Source organism: Typopeltis vanoorti, chromosome 21 (genome assembly GCF_054136105.1).
Source record: "Typopeltis vanoorti isolate ZY-2024b chromosome 21, IOZ_Tvanoo_1.0, whole genome shotgun sequence".
NCBI classification, from domain to species: Eukaryota; Metazoa; Arthropoda; class Arachnida; order Uropygi; family Thelyphonidae; genus Typopeltis; species Typopeltis vanoorti.
In genome coordinates this window covers 76,974,606-76,991,378 of record NC_143569.1, presented here as the reverse complement: position 1 = coordinate 76,991,378, position 16,773 = coordinate 76,974,606, and the positions used below count along the sequence as shown (strand labels likewise).

Below are 16,773 nucleotides of genomic sequence, written 5' to 3'. Positions count from 1 at the left end.
TCACATTGAAAAGAATAACATGTAAGAAAGTTTTAAAGCGAATAAAAGATAAGCAGCTCTCAGATGTGAACTGTAGACTAAAATACACAAAGATTATTGAAGAAAAAATGAAAGAGTTTGAGAACAGGAACCAAACCTTGGAGATTCAGTGGCAAGTCTTGAAGAAAACCCTGATTGATTCAGCCAGAGAGGCATATGGTGAGGTTGTCTGCAAGGATAGAAAAATCAGAACTCCATGGTGGACACAGGAAGTTAAAGAGGCAGTGAAAGAAAAGAAGAAAGCATATCAAAAGTTCCTGGCAAATAAGTCAGCTTGTGCTCTTAGAGAATACAGAGACAAATGTAAGAAAGCTAAACACTGTGTAAAACTAGCTAAACAAAAGTCATGGGAGGACTTTGGCAAGAACATGGAAAATAAATATCAGGAAGGTGGTAAGATATTCTGGAGATTGTTGAAAAAGTTTAGGAATGGAGGAAAGAGTGCTGTAAAAGGAGTTAGAGATGATAAAGGTGTCATGAAAAACGGGAGAAAAAGATATCCCTGAAGTATGGAGTAATTACTCTGAAAATTTGCTAAATGAAACAAACAGTGATGATAGCACAGTGATAAAAAACACTGACCAGGCATGCAGTCAGGAATATATATCCATACTTGAAGTAGAAAGAGCCATCAAAGGCTTGAAATGTGGAAAGGCAGCAGGAGTAGATGATATTCGGCCAGAAATGCTGAAGTATGGTGGTATAAACGTCTTACAGTGGCTGCACTGCATAGTTCAGAATGCCTGGACAGAGCGACGAATTCCTAATAATTGGAGTAGAGTTCTCATATACCTATATATAAAAGGAGAAATAAAATTGAATGTGAGAATTGCAGAGGTATATCCCTATTGAGTGTTCCTGGTAAGATATATGCAAGTATGCTTGAGGAACGGTTCAGAAGAATTGTGGAAGAAAAGCTTGGTGAAGAACAAGCTGGATTCAGATCAAATAGCAGCTGTCAGGATCATATCTTCACTTTACGACAAATAGTAGAGAAATCATGGAAATATAACAAAGATCTGTATTTAAGTTTTGTCGATTTGGAAAAGGCATATGACAAGGTGCCAAGAGAGAAGCTATTCAATATGCTACAGTTATATGGTGTCAATGGGGCATTATATCAAGCAATACTTAGTCTTTATTTGAGTTGTAAGTCAGCAGTTAGAAATGAAGGAAGTACAGGAAGATGGTTTAATGTTAAATCTGGTGTGAGACAAGGATGTACATTATCCCCTCTGTTATTCATTATCTATATGGATCACATTATGAAGGAAATTGGTATTAAACATGATATCAAAATTGGAGATGTTAATGTCAGCTCTTTGCTTTATGCAGACAAAGTTATACTTCTAAATAAATCCGCTACAAGTCTGCAAGATTCTCTGACTAAATTGAATAACTGTTGTAATAGATATGGTATGAAGGTCAGCAATAAAAAGACAGTCATCATCATTATCGAATTCTTGCCATGTACCCTCAAGGGATGTACAGGAAATGATAGTACTACACGAAAAATTTACATCATTACTAACTTCCTATCTACAATTTTCCTCCAAATCAGTTTGTCACTTGTCAAGACTCCAACATTACCAGATCCTATATTTCTATCGTCTAAGGCACTTTGTACTATGTCAATCCACCTATATCTTGGTCTTCCTCTCGGTTGTTTTCCTGCCAACTTTGCAGAGAACACTTGTTTTGCTAATCTTTAATCGCCCATTCTGTTTAAGTGGCCTTAGTACCTGAGGTTAACTCTGCTAATGCATTCCTGGATGCTGACAATGTCAAGTTCTTTCCTAATATCCTTGTTTTTAATATGATATTGCCATTGATGCCATCAGTTCACACCTCTAATCTTTCTCAGGATTCTCTTATCTGCAGTCTTTGGTCAAGTGTTTTACTTCTGACCCAGCTCTCAGATCGATAAGTTAAAACTGGTTTGAACACTGGCTTGTATACAGCTAATTAATTCTGACTAATTTCTCTCTCATTCCATATGAATTTATTCAGTTGATTTCCTACCATACCAGCTTTGTTGATTCTGTTGTCTATTTCCATATTTAATTTACCATCTTCACTAAAAATCGTCCTAAGTATCTAAAATGTTTTACTTGTTCCACTGGTTCTCCATTCACAACACAGTTGACATTTTCAGTGATTCTGCCTATTTTCATTGTCTTTGTCTTTTTATTGCTGACCATCATACCATATCTATTACAACAGTTATTCAATTTAGTCAGAGAATCTTGCATACTTGTAGCGGATTTATTTAGAAGTATAACTTCAACCGCATTTTTTATTTTGATAAAAAAAATGCGGATGAAGTTATACTTGAAGTAGAAAAAGCCATCAAAGGCTTAAAATGTGGAAAGACAGCAGGAGTGGATGATATTTGACCAGAAATGCTGAAGTATGGTGGTATAAAAGTCTTACAGTGGCTGCACTGCATAGTGCAGAAAGCCTGGACATTGGGACGAATTCCCGATGTTTGGAGTAGAGCTCTCATAGTACCCATATATAAAAAGGGAAACAAAACTGAATGTGAGAATTACAGAGGTATTTCCCTACTAAGTGTTCCTGGCAAGATCTATGCAAGTATACTTGAGAAACGATTGAGAAGAATTGTGGAAGAAAAGCTTGGTGAAGAACAAGCTGGATTCAGGCCAAATAGAGGCTGTCAGGATCAGATCTTCACTTTACGACAAATAGTCGAGAAAGCATGGGAATATAAAAAAGATCTGTATTTAAGTTTTGTCGATTTGGAAAAGGCATATGACAAGGTGCCAAGAGAGAAGCTATTCAGCACGCTAAAGTTATATGGTGTCAATGGGGCATTATATCAAGCAACTTTGTCTTTATTTGAGTTGTAAGTCAGCAGTTAGAATTGAAGGAAGTACAGGAAGATGGTTTAATGTTAAATTTGGTGTGAGTCAAGGATGTCTTTGTCTTTTTATTGCTGACCTTCATACCATATCTATTACAACAGTTATTCAATTTAGTCAGAGAATCTTGCAGACTTGTAGTGGATTTATTTAGAAGTATAACATTTGGCTTACAACTCAAATGAAGACTAAGTATTGCTTGATATAATGCCCCATTGACACCATATAACTGTAGCGTATTGATGTTGAAAGTTTATTTTTCACTAGGTTAGACTATAATAAACTTAGTTTAATCCTTTATCCCAGTGAGTGCAAACAAAGTTTGCGCCTGAAAATATCTACGAGCTTGCTACGAGTTGCCTGGTGTTGCACTACTTACCCAGGCAAGATAATGCAACATTATATTCAGTCCTGAAGATATTTTCAGGCACAAACTTTGTTTGTTCTCACTGGGATAAATTTATTATAGTGTAACTTAGTGAAAAATAAACATTCAACATCTTTCTCTAAATCCAGAGTAATTTAATAAAAAAAGGTGGCCAACCTTGTGGCAACTTCTATAGGTAAAGATGACCTTGCTACTGCTTTTGCCTGGTATCTCCAACTGTGGTCCTGGCTCCCACTGAAGAGACCTCAATAAAGGTTGAAACTAGTCTGGGTAGTAGCCAATCCTTTAATGCATAACAGTATACATATATGCAAGGATATTTGTTTTGCATTATGGGAGATACTGGAATAGGAGTGTTGGTAGCTAGCTGCACCTTTGCTACGAGTTGCCTGGTGTTGCACTACTTACCCAGGTAAGATAGTGCAACGCTATATTCAGTCCCAAAGATATTTTCAGGTGCACTCACTGAGATTAAACTAAATTTATTATTGTAGCGTATTGAATAGCTTCTCTCTTGGCACCTTGTCATATGCCTTTTGCAAATCGACAAAACTTAAATACAGATCTTTGTTATATTCCCATGATTTCTCCACTATTTGTTGTAAAGTGAAGATCTGATCCTGACAGCCTCTATTTGACCTGAATCCAGCTTGTTCTTCACCAAGCTTTTCTTCCAAAACTACTTCTCAACCGTTTCTCAAGTATACTTACATATATCTTACCAGGAACACTCAGTAGGGATATACCTCTTTAATTCTCACATTCAGTTTTATTTCCCTTTTTATATACGGGTACTGTGAGAGCTCTACTCCAATTATTAGGAATTCGTCCCTGTGTCCAGGCATTCTGAACTATGCAGTGCAGCCACTGTAAGACTTTTATACCACCATACTACCTTTCCACATTTTCTATTTCAAGTATAAATATGTATTCCTGACTGCATGCCTGGTCAGTGTTTTTTATTGCTGTGCTGTCATCACTGCTTGTTTCATTTAGCAAATTTTCAAAGTTATTACTCCATACTTCAAGGCTATCTTTTTCTCCAGTTTTTATGTCACATGTATCATCTCTAACTCCTTTTACAGCACTCTTTCCTCCATTCCTAAGCTTCTTCAACAACCTCCAGAATATTTTCCCACCTTCTTGATATTTATTTTCCATGTTCCTGCCAAAGTCCTCCCATGACTTTTGTTTAGCTAGTTTTACACACTGTTTAGCTTTCTTACATTTGTCTCTGTATTCTCTAAGATCACAAGCTGACTTATTTGCCAGGAACTTTTGATATACTTTCTTCTTTTCCTTTACTACCTCTTTAACTTCCTGTGTCCACCATGGAGTTCTAATTTTTCTATCCTTGCAGACAACTTCACCACATGATTCTATGGTGAATTAATCAGGGTTTTCTTCAAGGCTTGCAATGAATCTCCAAGGTTTGGTTCCTGTTCTCAAACTCTCATTTTTTTTTATAAAAAGACAAAGACAATGAAAATAGGCAGAATCTGTGGAACAAGTAAAACATTTCAGCTACTTAGGCACGATTTTTAGTGAAGATGGTAAATTAAATATGGAAATAGACAACAGAATCCAAAAAGCTGGTATGGTAGGAAGTCAATTGAATAAAATCATATGGAATAAGAGAGAAATTAGTCGGAAGACTAAATTAGCTGTATACAACACAGTATTCAAACCAGTTTTAACTTATGGATCTGAGTGCTGAGTCAGAAGTAAAACACTTGACCAAAGACTAGAGACTGCAGATATTAGAGTCCTGAGAAAGATTAGAGGCGTGAACAGATGGCATCAATGGCAATATCATATTAAAAACAAGAATATTAGGATAGAACTTGACATTGTTAGCATCCAGGAATGTTTTTTTTTCTTTTTCTTTTTTTTTCTTCACCAGAGGTCAGGCCAACAATTGTTGCAGCAGTTGGTCAGTATCTTTAACAATCCAGTTTGATTGTAGTGTAGCTTGTTTTCTGTGTTTTCAGAGCTAATCTCAGGTGGTATGGTTGGTCACTTAAACAGAATGGGCGATTAAAGATTAGCAAAACAAGACTTCTCTGCCAAGTTGGCAGGAAAACGACCCAGAGGAAGACCAAGATATAGGTGGATTGATACGGTACAAAGTGCCTTAGACGATAGAAATATAAGATCTGGTAATGTTGGAGTCTTGACAAGTAACAGACTGGTTTGGAGGAAAATTGTAGATAGAAACGTCATGTTTCACCAATGATGGAAAAAAAATTTCCATCATTGGTGAAACATGACGGACAATCCCTATATGCAAGAAAGAACACATTAGACACATTAAATATAACCATTATGGTGAAGCAGGCCTCTCAGACCATGCGCTCAACACCTTACACCAAATCAACTGAAAAGCACCCGCTCTTTACACCACACAAAAACCTGGTATGAAAGGAAATTTAAGGAAGCTTGCAAAAGTCCTGACAAACCACCCAAATATCAACAACAAAGATGGCATGAAAATTCCAAGGATCTGGATGGCACACATTCAGCCTACATAATATATAAGATCCAGCATAAGTCAGGACTCTAGCCAATCTTCAGCTAGTATTAGAAACCATTCCATACCAACTGGCTGGAATGTACAAGTATTGATGTTAATATATGTATATAGATAGATACTTGTTGTTATGCCCAATGTATTTCTACAACCAACAGATAACACTAATAATAGGATTCTAGCGTTGATGTATAATTTTTTTTTTTTTTTTCTTCACCAGAGGTCAGGCCAACAATTGTTGCAGCAGTTGGTCAGTATCTTTAACAATCCAGTTTGATTGTAGTGTAGCTTGTTTTCTGTGTATAGTTGTATGCTCCAGAAGATGACCTTGACATAAAGGTCGAAACATAGAATGTAGATTTTAGTTATATTAAACTAAAGTTTATTATAATGGTAGTTGTCTCCATAATTTTCAAAAATGCATTCGGATCACCGTGTAAGCTTAAAAGAAAGTTGTATATTTTGTTTTGTTAGCCTCTATCTCACATAAATTGCTTCATATGAAAAGCCATTCAGATCCCTATCTTCCTAATCTTTTTGGCTGCTATCATTAGCAGTACTTCTCTCTTTGTTTCCTATCTTTTTTTTTTTCTATCCTCCCTGAAAATACTATACTCCTTATATTCTCTCCATGTAACTATATCATCTACTGTCAGCTAAGTCTCCTTAATTCTAGTAGCAAGGCTTATACGTTGGTCATACATAACTGATAATTAGCTTATGGAATTTACAATGCATATGGAGGATATTAATTAAAGGCAACTTTAATGAATAACTTCTATATTTCGGCAGCGTCACGTTGCCGTGCACACAGGCACTAACAAAAGCAAATGAGGAAGAAGGCAAGAAACTAATATTGTTCCTAAATTCCTAATGGTGCCCTCTGGCAGGCTAATTTTGTTGTCTTGGCCGTTGGGCTGAAGTTCTCCTAATGTAAGTCTCCCAAATTTGGGGTAGTTTCATGCACCCAAATTTGTTGAGGTTTGGAACGTTTTTTAGAGTTGCTGATGATTCCTTGAATAATCTTTCATACTTAAACTTGCTGCGGTGTATTATTTTAGTTTTCTTCCAACGAATTCTATGGTGGGTATCTAAGGCATGGTCTGCCAGCCCAGAGTGGCTGTACTGGTGAAACCGGATGTAGTCTTTGTGTTCTGAAATCCTGATATTTGCTGTCCTGCCTGTTTGGCCACACTTTGCAGCTGCAAGGGACCTGGTGTATACCAGGTCCCTTGCTGCTTCAAATTGTCCTACTTTGGCCAAACAGGCAGGACAGCAAATATCAGGATTTATATTACTTTGTACTGTGATGGACTCCACATAAATGTGCTTCTTCTTCCATGAGCTCCTGTCCTATTTATTCTGACCTTCTATCACTGCACTTTCAACAATGTTGCTGACACATTTTCATGGCTTTTGTAAATATTCTCTACTTTGCTATCAAATTTAAACTAAATACAATATTCCATACTTACCAGGATCCCTACAAAAAAAAAAAAAATGTATCATTTGCACATCCACTTCACAAACATCTGCAGCATAAATTACAACATAAATGACGTTCATTACCACTTACAGACATCCAGACCAGATCTCCTTCTCTTAACAGAAACTTAAATTGCAGCTATATCAATGACAGTTCACCTTCAGTGTCCAAATTATACCCTTTATGATTCATTTTGCCACAAAGGTGGCACCTGTGCCTTTGTATGTTCTAACATTGCCTACCAGAGAATGCCAAATTTAGAATCACCTGCTTTTGACCTCCTCTGGCTGAAGATTTTCTTGTCCCACTTAGTAACATTCCTCTGCTGCATTTACCAGTCTCCAAATTCTGAAAACTGCAAAGACCCCTTCACTTTCCTCTCCATGAAACTCGACTCTCTACATTTCAGTTACCCTAACAACAAAATCATCACCCTAGGTGACCTGAATTTCCACAACTCCAGCTGGTTCCTCTTCTCCAACACTACAGATCAAGCTGGATGTGAAGCGGCAGTTTTTGCTATAAGCAACAATCTAATGCAAATATGCAGATACTTACCCGAACTCCAGATAAACCACTCTGTTGGCCAACACTCTTGATCTTTTTTTAACTAGTTCTCCTTCCAGACACACTGTACAGGTTACTTCTCCTCTTGGCAACTCAGACCACAATCTAGTGCAAGTTTCCAATCTCATAGAACACTCCTCCTCTGACCACACCCAACCATGACTATTGCTTTATTATCTTTGATTCCTTTTACTGTACTTTTTCCTCCATTTCTAAGCTTTCTCAATAGTCTCCAAAACATTTTGCCACTTCCTGATATTTCCTTTCTATATTCTTACAAAAGTCTTCCCATGACTTTTATTTAGCTACTTGTACATAGCTTAGCTCTCTTACATTATTGCTTATCTCTTACATCTGACCCAGACACCTGCACTGAGTGAGTCACAGAAATCATCCTCAGTGGCATGATTCAGTGCCCAAATTATATTTTGTTAGTACTTTGGCTATCTTTTCAAACATACCTCAGATATGTAGAATAGGAGTAGTAGTGTTCTTGTTTTGTTCATGTGTGTTTGAGGAGAGAGAGAAAGAGAGAGGTAGATGGGCCATGTAGTATTTTGTCTATTTTGTGGGACCTATAACCATCGGTCAAGAAGATGTGTCAAAGATAGTTGAGTTCTGTGAAAAGAGCTGCAACATTAGAACAAATTGCCCTAGCTGTGTGTGTGTGGAATTTTATACTATTGGGGATTATGATGTGATTGTTTATGTAACTATCTTTCTGTATGTGTTGACTTTCTATAAATGAAAGAAAGTGAATCACCTGAAAGGTGAGTGACTGATGTGTCAAGAAAAGACGAAGTTGTTATTATTATTTTTTTCTGTTGTGAAGCGAATTTTGTTGTTCGCTGTTAAGATAAGTTACAAAACAATCCAGTGTGTCTTGCCCATGGGGAAAAATGGCAAACACGCCATCAAAGAAGCATGACTTTTGCACTAATGGTTTGAATGTAGCTGTGGTAATTACTTTCATCTCAAAATGTTGTTTGTAAAAGTTAGTTAAAGAGATTGGAAGGTGGGGAATCCATTGTGATACCATTAATTTGTTTATAGATTTTTTTCCTTGCCAATAAAGTAACTTGCATATACAGTAAATTCAAATAATTAAAAAAAACAGGTTTTATTTTATTGATGATTTCTTTAGGCCAAGAAGTAAGTTTTTGAATAATTTACAAACTTTAAAAAGTTTGTAAATTTTCTTTTGAGACAGAGTGGAGTGTCGATCTGTGGTTTGGTGAGTAGAATTGTGATCTAGGCGATACTGCATTTTTTTTATTGTAATCCTTTTGATTCATGATAACAGCAGCATTATCCTTATCAGCTTTAGTAATCACAATATTTTTATTCTTTTACAACTTTTTTTTTTTTTTAAAGCAACTATTTCTTTCTGTGGTATATTATTTTAGGTTATTTAGATTTGATTTGGATGCTTGCTTTGTACAAACAAAATATAATTGGTCAATAAAGTTGCTGTTGGAGGATTTCAAATTTATTCAGGTGCCTACTTTTAACCTTGGAATTTTTTTTTTTTTTTTTTTACTAACTACTGGCCAGACAACTATGCTGGGATAGCAATACTATTCTTTTCTGCTTTTTTTTCAAATTCAAAGAAAAGTTTCATTTGGCTAAGGCACATCTTATTTACAGACGAGTGAACTTAGCGCTCCTATGTGAACAAATTGCTGTTACTCACATAGAGCTCTTACTAAATTAAACACCATTATGACTGCTCTACACGAAGAAAACTATTTAATGTTTTAAATCCTGAACTGTGGACTGTCCAATATCACATCTCTTGAAGTGTTGGCAAAAAAATAATTTACAAAGGTTAAAAGCAGGCACCTGAAGAAGTTCAAAATTCTCCAACAACACCAACCTACTATGTTCTGACTGCAACCTGGTTGAAATCGCACAGTCATAAATGTATCATCACAAGTGCTTACAGAGACGCTACAAACACTTGCAGTTGAGGACATAACTTCACTGTTACACTTAAACAATTCCAAAACTAGAAATTATGATGAACATAGAATGGGGTATTTACAATCTGCACCTGTAATGGATCATAAACATCTGTTTCATTCCACTTGTAGGAGCTTAAATCCGATTGGTAGTAACATTTTTATACTTCGTCTTGAATCGAACATTTATTATTCCTTCTGATACCTGGTTCCATTCCAATAGTGCCGTCTGTTACGCCTCCACTGTTCATCAGAGCGTCACCGCTGCTATGTTCTTCCTCCTCTAGATTTATTTCCACAGTCATCATCATCATCGTAATTATAAAGGATAGTCGCTTAGAATTATGGTGATTCCCATATTTCTAAAGAACTATTTCGGTTTCTTCTTTGGTATTTTATAGCATTTTCTGATTAATCCAAATACCTTCTCTTAGAATGTATATTTCAGCCATTCTCTTCTTCTATTCCTTGCTATATTTCCTATAGTTATAATCCAAGCATCCTAATCAAATCTAAACCACTTAAAAGTAATATACCACAGAAAGAAAGAACTGTTTTTTTTTAAAAAAAGTTTTATATAATAATAAAAATATTGTGATTACTAAAGCTGATAAGGATAATGCTACTGTTATCATAAATCAAATGGATTACCACAAAAAAAAAAAAAAATGGGATGTCTCAAAAGAATAAAAAGTTCATAAATTATTGAAAAAAGTTACTTCTTGGCCTAAAACAAAATAAAACCTGTTCATGTTAAACCCTCCTGTATTTATGTTGTACCTAAAATCTGTAAATCTAATATTCCACTACCTTATAGTTGATAGTGCAGACAGTCTAACTTGTGAACTTACTCAACAGTTAGTTAAGGCACATCCTCTCTCCTCTCCTTACTGATAACTCTACTTTTATAAAAAACAAAAAAAATTCTCATTTCAAATCACTAGTTAAAAATCCCATCCTTAAAAATTCGGCTAAGAAATAATATACAAACAGATTAATGGTATTGCAATGGTTCCCCCCCCCTCCCCCCTCCCAAGCTAACTTTTGCATGGAACATTTTGAGAACAAAGTACTTACCACAGCTACTTTTCGAATTCCTCCATGGGCATGGATGATTGCGATTGTTTTTAGGTGGGAGATGAATTTCACCATCCCTGTATGAGACCACCACCACACCACCCCAGTCATTGGAGGCTTAAAATGGCTTGAAAAAAAGTTCATGTTTGGTCTCTTTATATATATATATATATATATATATATGTGTGTGTGTGTGTATGTATAAAGATTTCCCCAGTCTTTCCCATTAAATATCTGTAATTACTATTTTTTCACACATACACACATATTTATGACTGAATTCTAATGGCTAGTTGAATGTAGTTTACTATCTGTAATGTCATTTTAATCACATGATATGTTTTGCTATTATACTTTATTTACTCTGTTTTAATCATTAACATTGCTTCATGGTATAAATTACACCAGAGGAAAAATAAATTTATTTATGCATCTTTCTAACATTTTGCTGGATTTCTGATGAGCAGCTTTGAGAGCAAATTACAAATGTGGTAAACACATAGAACTTAATTAGATAGCTGTAGATAGTTTAAATTATTACTGAAAAGAAATTAATGTCCTTACAAGGCACCTTCTAGAGGCCAGATAAAAACAAAGTTAATTCAGAAAAGCCAGAATAAGTGCATTCTTAGAAGGATAGTCTTCCTGATCTCTTCCCTTATCTGCAGTGGTTATATTGAATTTTTTTTGTACAATATTTTTAAGGTTATTTCTTTGGGTAGAATGTTTCTCTTGGTAGGTTTTGATTTTGTAAGAATTATGGTCACATCTAGACGGATATTATTAGTTACTCTGTAAGATAGATCATAGATATCACATTCAATACTGGTCATGATTTATAGATCAAGTACTTGTCTAGGAGTAATGGCAAAATTAGGACTTTGACTGAAGGTATTGATGGATGCCATCAACACCCTTATAAGTCGGGACTGGCAGACAATGTCTGGTTCCTTCACACAGGATTAAATGAAAGAAGACAATTGTGCTGCATTGAAATTGCTGTAGGTATGAGAGACTATTTTTAAAATCGACATCAGATAAGAAGCACTCACCTACCTCAATAAATACAGCTGCATTAATTTGCAAAAGAGCTGGATTACCATCATTCTAAGACCACATTTATCCTGAATTTTCTGAATTAACTTTGTTTTTATCTGGGCCCCTAGAGCAGTGTTTCTCAAAGTATGGTATGCGTACCCCCTAGGGGTACGCAAAAGGTTGTTAGGAGTTACGTGGCAATTTTTGGCTATGCATAATTAAAGGAGTCATTATATTTTTCAACAAACAGTGCAATTAGAGATGACCTGGATAAAACGGCACTAACTAATGAATCACATCCCCTCTCCAACAGAAACTGCTGTGTAGACCAAGCAAAATCATATGTTGCCGGTGGAACATATGGTTTTGCTTGACACCATCCCCGTTGTTAACGTGTTAAAACTAAGAATTATATAGTGAATGTGTTTCAGATATTATGGAATTTTGTTGAAGGGAATTAGCATTTCAACTCAACTGTTGAAATGCTAATTTGTCTTTGGTTTGCGCAATCTTTTGTTAATACCACACCAATCACATGCAGTTCTTTGCTGCTCTACATATCTCAAGTCTTGTAAATTACTGGTAATTTTTGCTTGAAATAATGGGAAAGAAGTGATGCTATTTGAGTAGATGACTTTGACGATGCATGCACACAAAGAAACTGTTCTCGATGCCAAAAGTAGTGATAGCGAGTAGGAGCTTCTTGGTAAGTCGCACCATTTTCAGTTTTTTTCTGAAAATTTTACTTTCCGAAAATTCCCACACGTATCTCGCAACACGATTTTTTAGCTTTAATTTTGGAAAAAAAGTTAGAGTTATATTCGAGTAAATACAGTATTTTTTTAGCTTTCAAATTCTTACGTATGGATCATTGGTTAAAGATTGGATTTATAAAACCTCCAAAAGAGAGCAATATAGCAAATACAAGTAGCTGTAAGCAACAGGAAAACGTTGATATTGCATCTGGATCAAATGAAATTGATAGGAGTGTGTCGTCTGACATCTCTAGAGAACCAAAATTTAAAAATAAATCATATTTTTTGTTTACATGAACATATAAATTCAAATAAAATAGATATTTAATTTTAATTAATATTTTTAATTAATTAATTAGGGGATACTTGATAATAATGAAAATTTAAGAAGGGGTACACAGATATCTGAAGTTTGAGAAACACTGCCCTAGAGGATACCTTGTTAAGACATTAATCGTTTAGAAATTACAAATTAAATTGGTTCTGCAAGAACTATCCAGTTAAGTTTTATGTGATTACACAACATTTGTAATTTGTGCTCTGAAGATGCTGGTTGGAAGTGAAATATAAGTTGAATAAATTATTTTCCTTCTGGTGCTGCTTATACTTTGAACTACTACCATTATGAATTGAAGTATCATTATGAATTGCAGCCAACACTCAAGCTTATCTATATGTATTTGTTATACTATATTCTGCTTATTTTGACTTATTGTGACTTGTCCTTACACAAAAAAGTTTTTTGATACCAGGCTGAAAATTATGGTAATAAAAATTACTTAAGTCTTTTCCATTTTAATTATTTCATTCTATTTTAGATTATAGATTGTGTTTTCCTTTGTTAAGTATTATTAGTTAACGAGGAAAACTTGTTAATATGTTTACTAATTTATACATCTTTAGAGTTTAGCATGAAGTGATTTTAAAACAATTGTTAAAGAAGCTTGTTCCAGTGGTCCCCCCCCCCTGCTATTCCCATGAATTCTTGATTTTTTAGTTTATAAAATAAAAATTAAGTGATAAAATATATATTTTATCAATATTTTTTTATGAAACCAGTTTTCTTTCAGATTTCTTTCTAGAACTATTATAATTACTTGCTTATGTGCTTAGACAACAGGGAGCTTGAATTAGAAATTTTTAAGGGATTTCAGAAGTTTGTTTCTTTCATAGATCATCAAAAGAAGAAGATGATGATGATGATGAATCGATAGATATGCCATTAACTGACATTCCAGGTCTTAAAAGTAGAGTATATAGGCCACTTGAATTCTTGGGATTATTCAACACTGCACATGAAGCTTGTTATAGGCATCATATACCTGCAAAACAGGTAATGTTTTATCTTGATTTGAATGTTTTTGTTTGAAAGCATTATTATAATTGTTGAGCCTCCTGGTTGTTGTAGGATGCTCATTCTAATCATTGTATTTAACTGTCTTCTATGCTTCTTCTCTGATAATGCATTTTATAAATTAAAGATGCCAAGAAATTATATTCTTGGTTTAATCCTTTATCCAAGTGTAAGCAAACAAAGTTTGTGTGCGTGGATTAACTTTATGACTGGGCAACTCGTATATAGAGGCTAATGACTTGCCTATGATATAGGCAATTGATGTGAAGTCATTAGCCTCTATATACGAGTTACCCAGTCGTGAAGTTACTTCATGCACAAACTTTGCGTGCTTATACTTGGATAAGGATTAAACCAAATATATAATTTCTTGGCATCTTTAATTTATAGCATAACCAAGTGAAAAACTTTCAACATAATGCATTCACCATTATGATGCAAAAAAAAAGTGGGGGGGGGGGAATATCTCCTTGCCCTTTAGTTTAATAAACACAAAAGAAAAGTCCTTTAGTTTAACAGACCAAAGTTTCTTTGCCTATTTGGCTGATGGTAATATAGCCACTTTTGATACAGAAGAATATTTTCCTCCCAAAACTGGATTTTTCTTCTGCATCAAGGAGAAATATATAATTCTGGCAGTTATAATGTCCTTACCTCATAGCCTTGCTCTTTAAATGAAGTACTTCCTGGTGTTAATTCTAAATTCCTCTTTCTTCCTGAAAATTGATCACCGATTAATGCAATTAACAGATATAATAGACCTGCCTCAGAGTTTTTTTTTAGTCCCTTAGGTTAAATTATTTGGAATTAATACTAACTCCTCTCTCTGTAATCATTTTTGTTCTAGGTGTTTATCAAAACTGTCCAGATCCTCCTCGTATGTGCATATACAGGGTGTTCGGGATAAATTTGACATATTTATAATTAATTATATTTTTCCGTAAGTTACATGTATTAACACACACTTCTCTTCATTTAAAAGTTTGGACCCTTCTTCATTCATATACAAGATGTCAGAAAGGATGGATAGCTGGAACCCACCTGAATCATGGAAGAGAATAACTTGTATCATGATGATTCGTGCCCGCCATCAAAATAAGGATATTACGACTGCTGCCCAATGCTCCCTGAATACAGTAAAAACAATCAGGCATGAACTAGAGACTTGCAATGGTGACTACGAGGATGTAGCAAGAAGAAAGATCCCTAGCAGACGATCTGATTGCGTTCCTACAGCAGAATTCCTCGCAAATCTGCAGGAACAGGTGTTGAAGAACCCTGGCATTGGAATTCGGGCTTTGTTCGTGGAGTTGCTAACTGTAGTCAAGCCCTGGATAACAAGGGTAGCCAATGGTAGGCCGTATGTATGGCAGCAGGATTCGGCCCCTTGCCACACCTCTGGGAAAAGTCAAAAATGGTTGTCTGAAAATTTCTACGACTTCACCAGTCCAAATGTTTGGCCTCCAAACTCCCCAGACCTTAACCCCATGGATTATTTTGTATGGGGCGCAGTTGAAAAAGACACCAATCGCACTTCCAGTAATACAAAAGCCCAGTTAATGGATAAAATTAAAACAGTTTTTGCGGCCCTTCCCAGGGAGACTGTAGCATCAGCTTGTTCGAGGTTCCGAAGCAGAATTGAAGCTGTGATCGATGCTAATGGTGGTTATTTTGAGTAAATCTTGTTGATAGTATTGTAATTAACTCTGCCTGTAATGTTTTTTTGTCAATTCATTAAATTTAATAGATACAAAGAAGATTTTCTTTTTCCTTACGAAACTGTCAAATTTATCCCGAACACCCTGTATATATATATAAAGTTTAGCATCACTAGAAACTTTTTCTGATGGTCTATTTTCTTTCAGTTTATAGAAAACTGACTCACAGGCAAATGCATTCACATACTTTCTTCCCAACAGTGTAGTATTATAAAAACTAGTTAAGAGCCATCAATCTGTTCTAACAAGGCTTCCCTTACATCTGAGCTTAATGATATTTGTCACACAATGGCTACACTTCTAACAGAATTAATAAAATTCTTGTTTCTCCCTCCATTCCTTAATCTTCTCAACATGTTAATTAGAGTAATGGTATTACTATTCTGTATGTTTGGGGCACCTTAGAAAGAAGTAGCCAGAGCTTTAAGGAATATAATCTCTGCACTATTTTCAAACTTCTATCAAACTGGCTACCTTTATCCACTCTTCTAAAATCATCTCCCCCCCCCCCAAGCCCCAGATCTACATAGAATGAAATGGGGCAGGGGGATCAATTGCTATGCTTCACCGCAGTGAGTTCAAACATGACGTTTCTTTTGAATCGGCAGTAGATTTTAAAAATCAGCCCATCCTCAAGATAAATGACAGTATAATTCTTAGATCTTCCACCCTACAACCAAGGTTACCTACATGTGTCCATAGAGGGTGTCCTTTCAAGGCCTTCAGTCTGATTACCTTCATTTGCCTCTTTATGTGTGCATATTATCTTTCTTGTATTGTATCTCCTGTGATACCTTGGTGATAGAGAAAAAGTAGTCATTAAACCAATGCTTAATTCATTTCTAGTGCTATTCATTCCATTAAACCAAAATATGAGTATCAACTAGCACTTAAGTCTAAATACATAACACACAAAACCATCCATTTCTATCCATTATATAGCAGAAAATATAGCCAAATTGCTACATAAATGTAATC

At 35.2% G+C, this 16,773-nt stretch overlaps 1 protein-coding gene across 2 annotated transcripts in view; it reads left to right on the top strand.

The window, feature by feature from the left end:
- LOC150095000 (protein zer-1 homolog) overlaps window positions 1-16,773 on the top strand; it is a 289,217-nt gene that overhangs the window by 69,440 nt on the left and 203,004 nt on the right. For both annotated transcript variants that reach the window (XM_090411703.1, XM_090411704.1), the window contains exon 4: window positions 13,897-14,056. In XM_090411703.1, coding sequence (XP_090267829.1) covers window positions 13,897-14,056 — 160 coding nt within the window. The remainder of the gene's footprint in view (window positions 1-13,896; window positions 14,057-16,773) is intronic.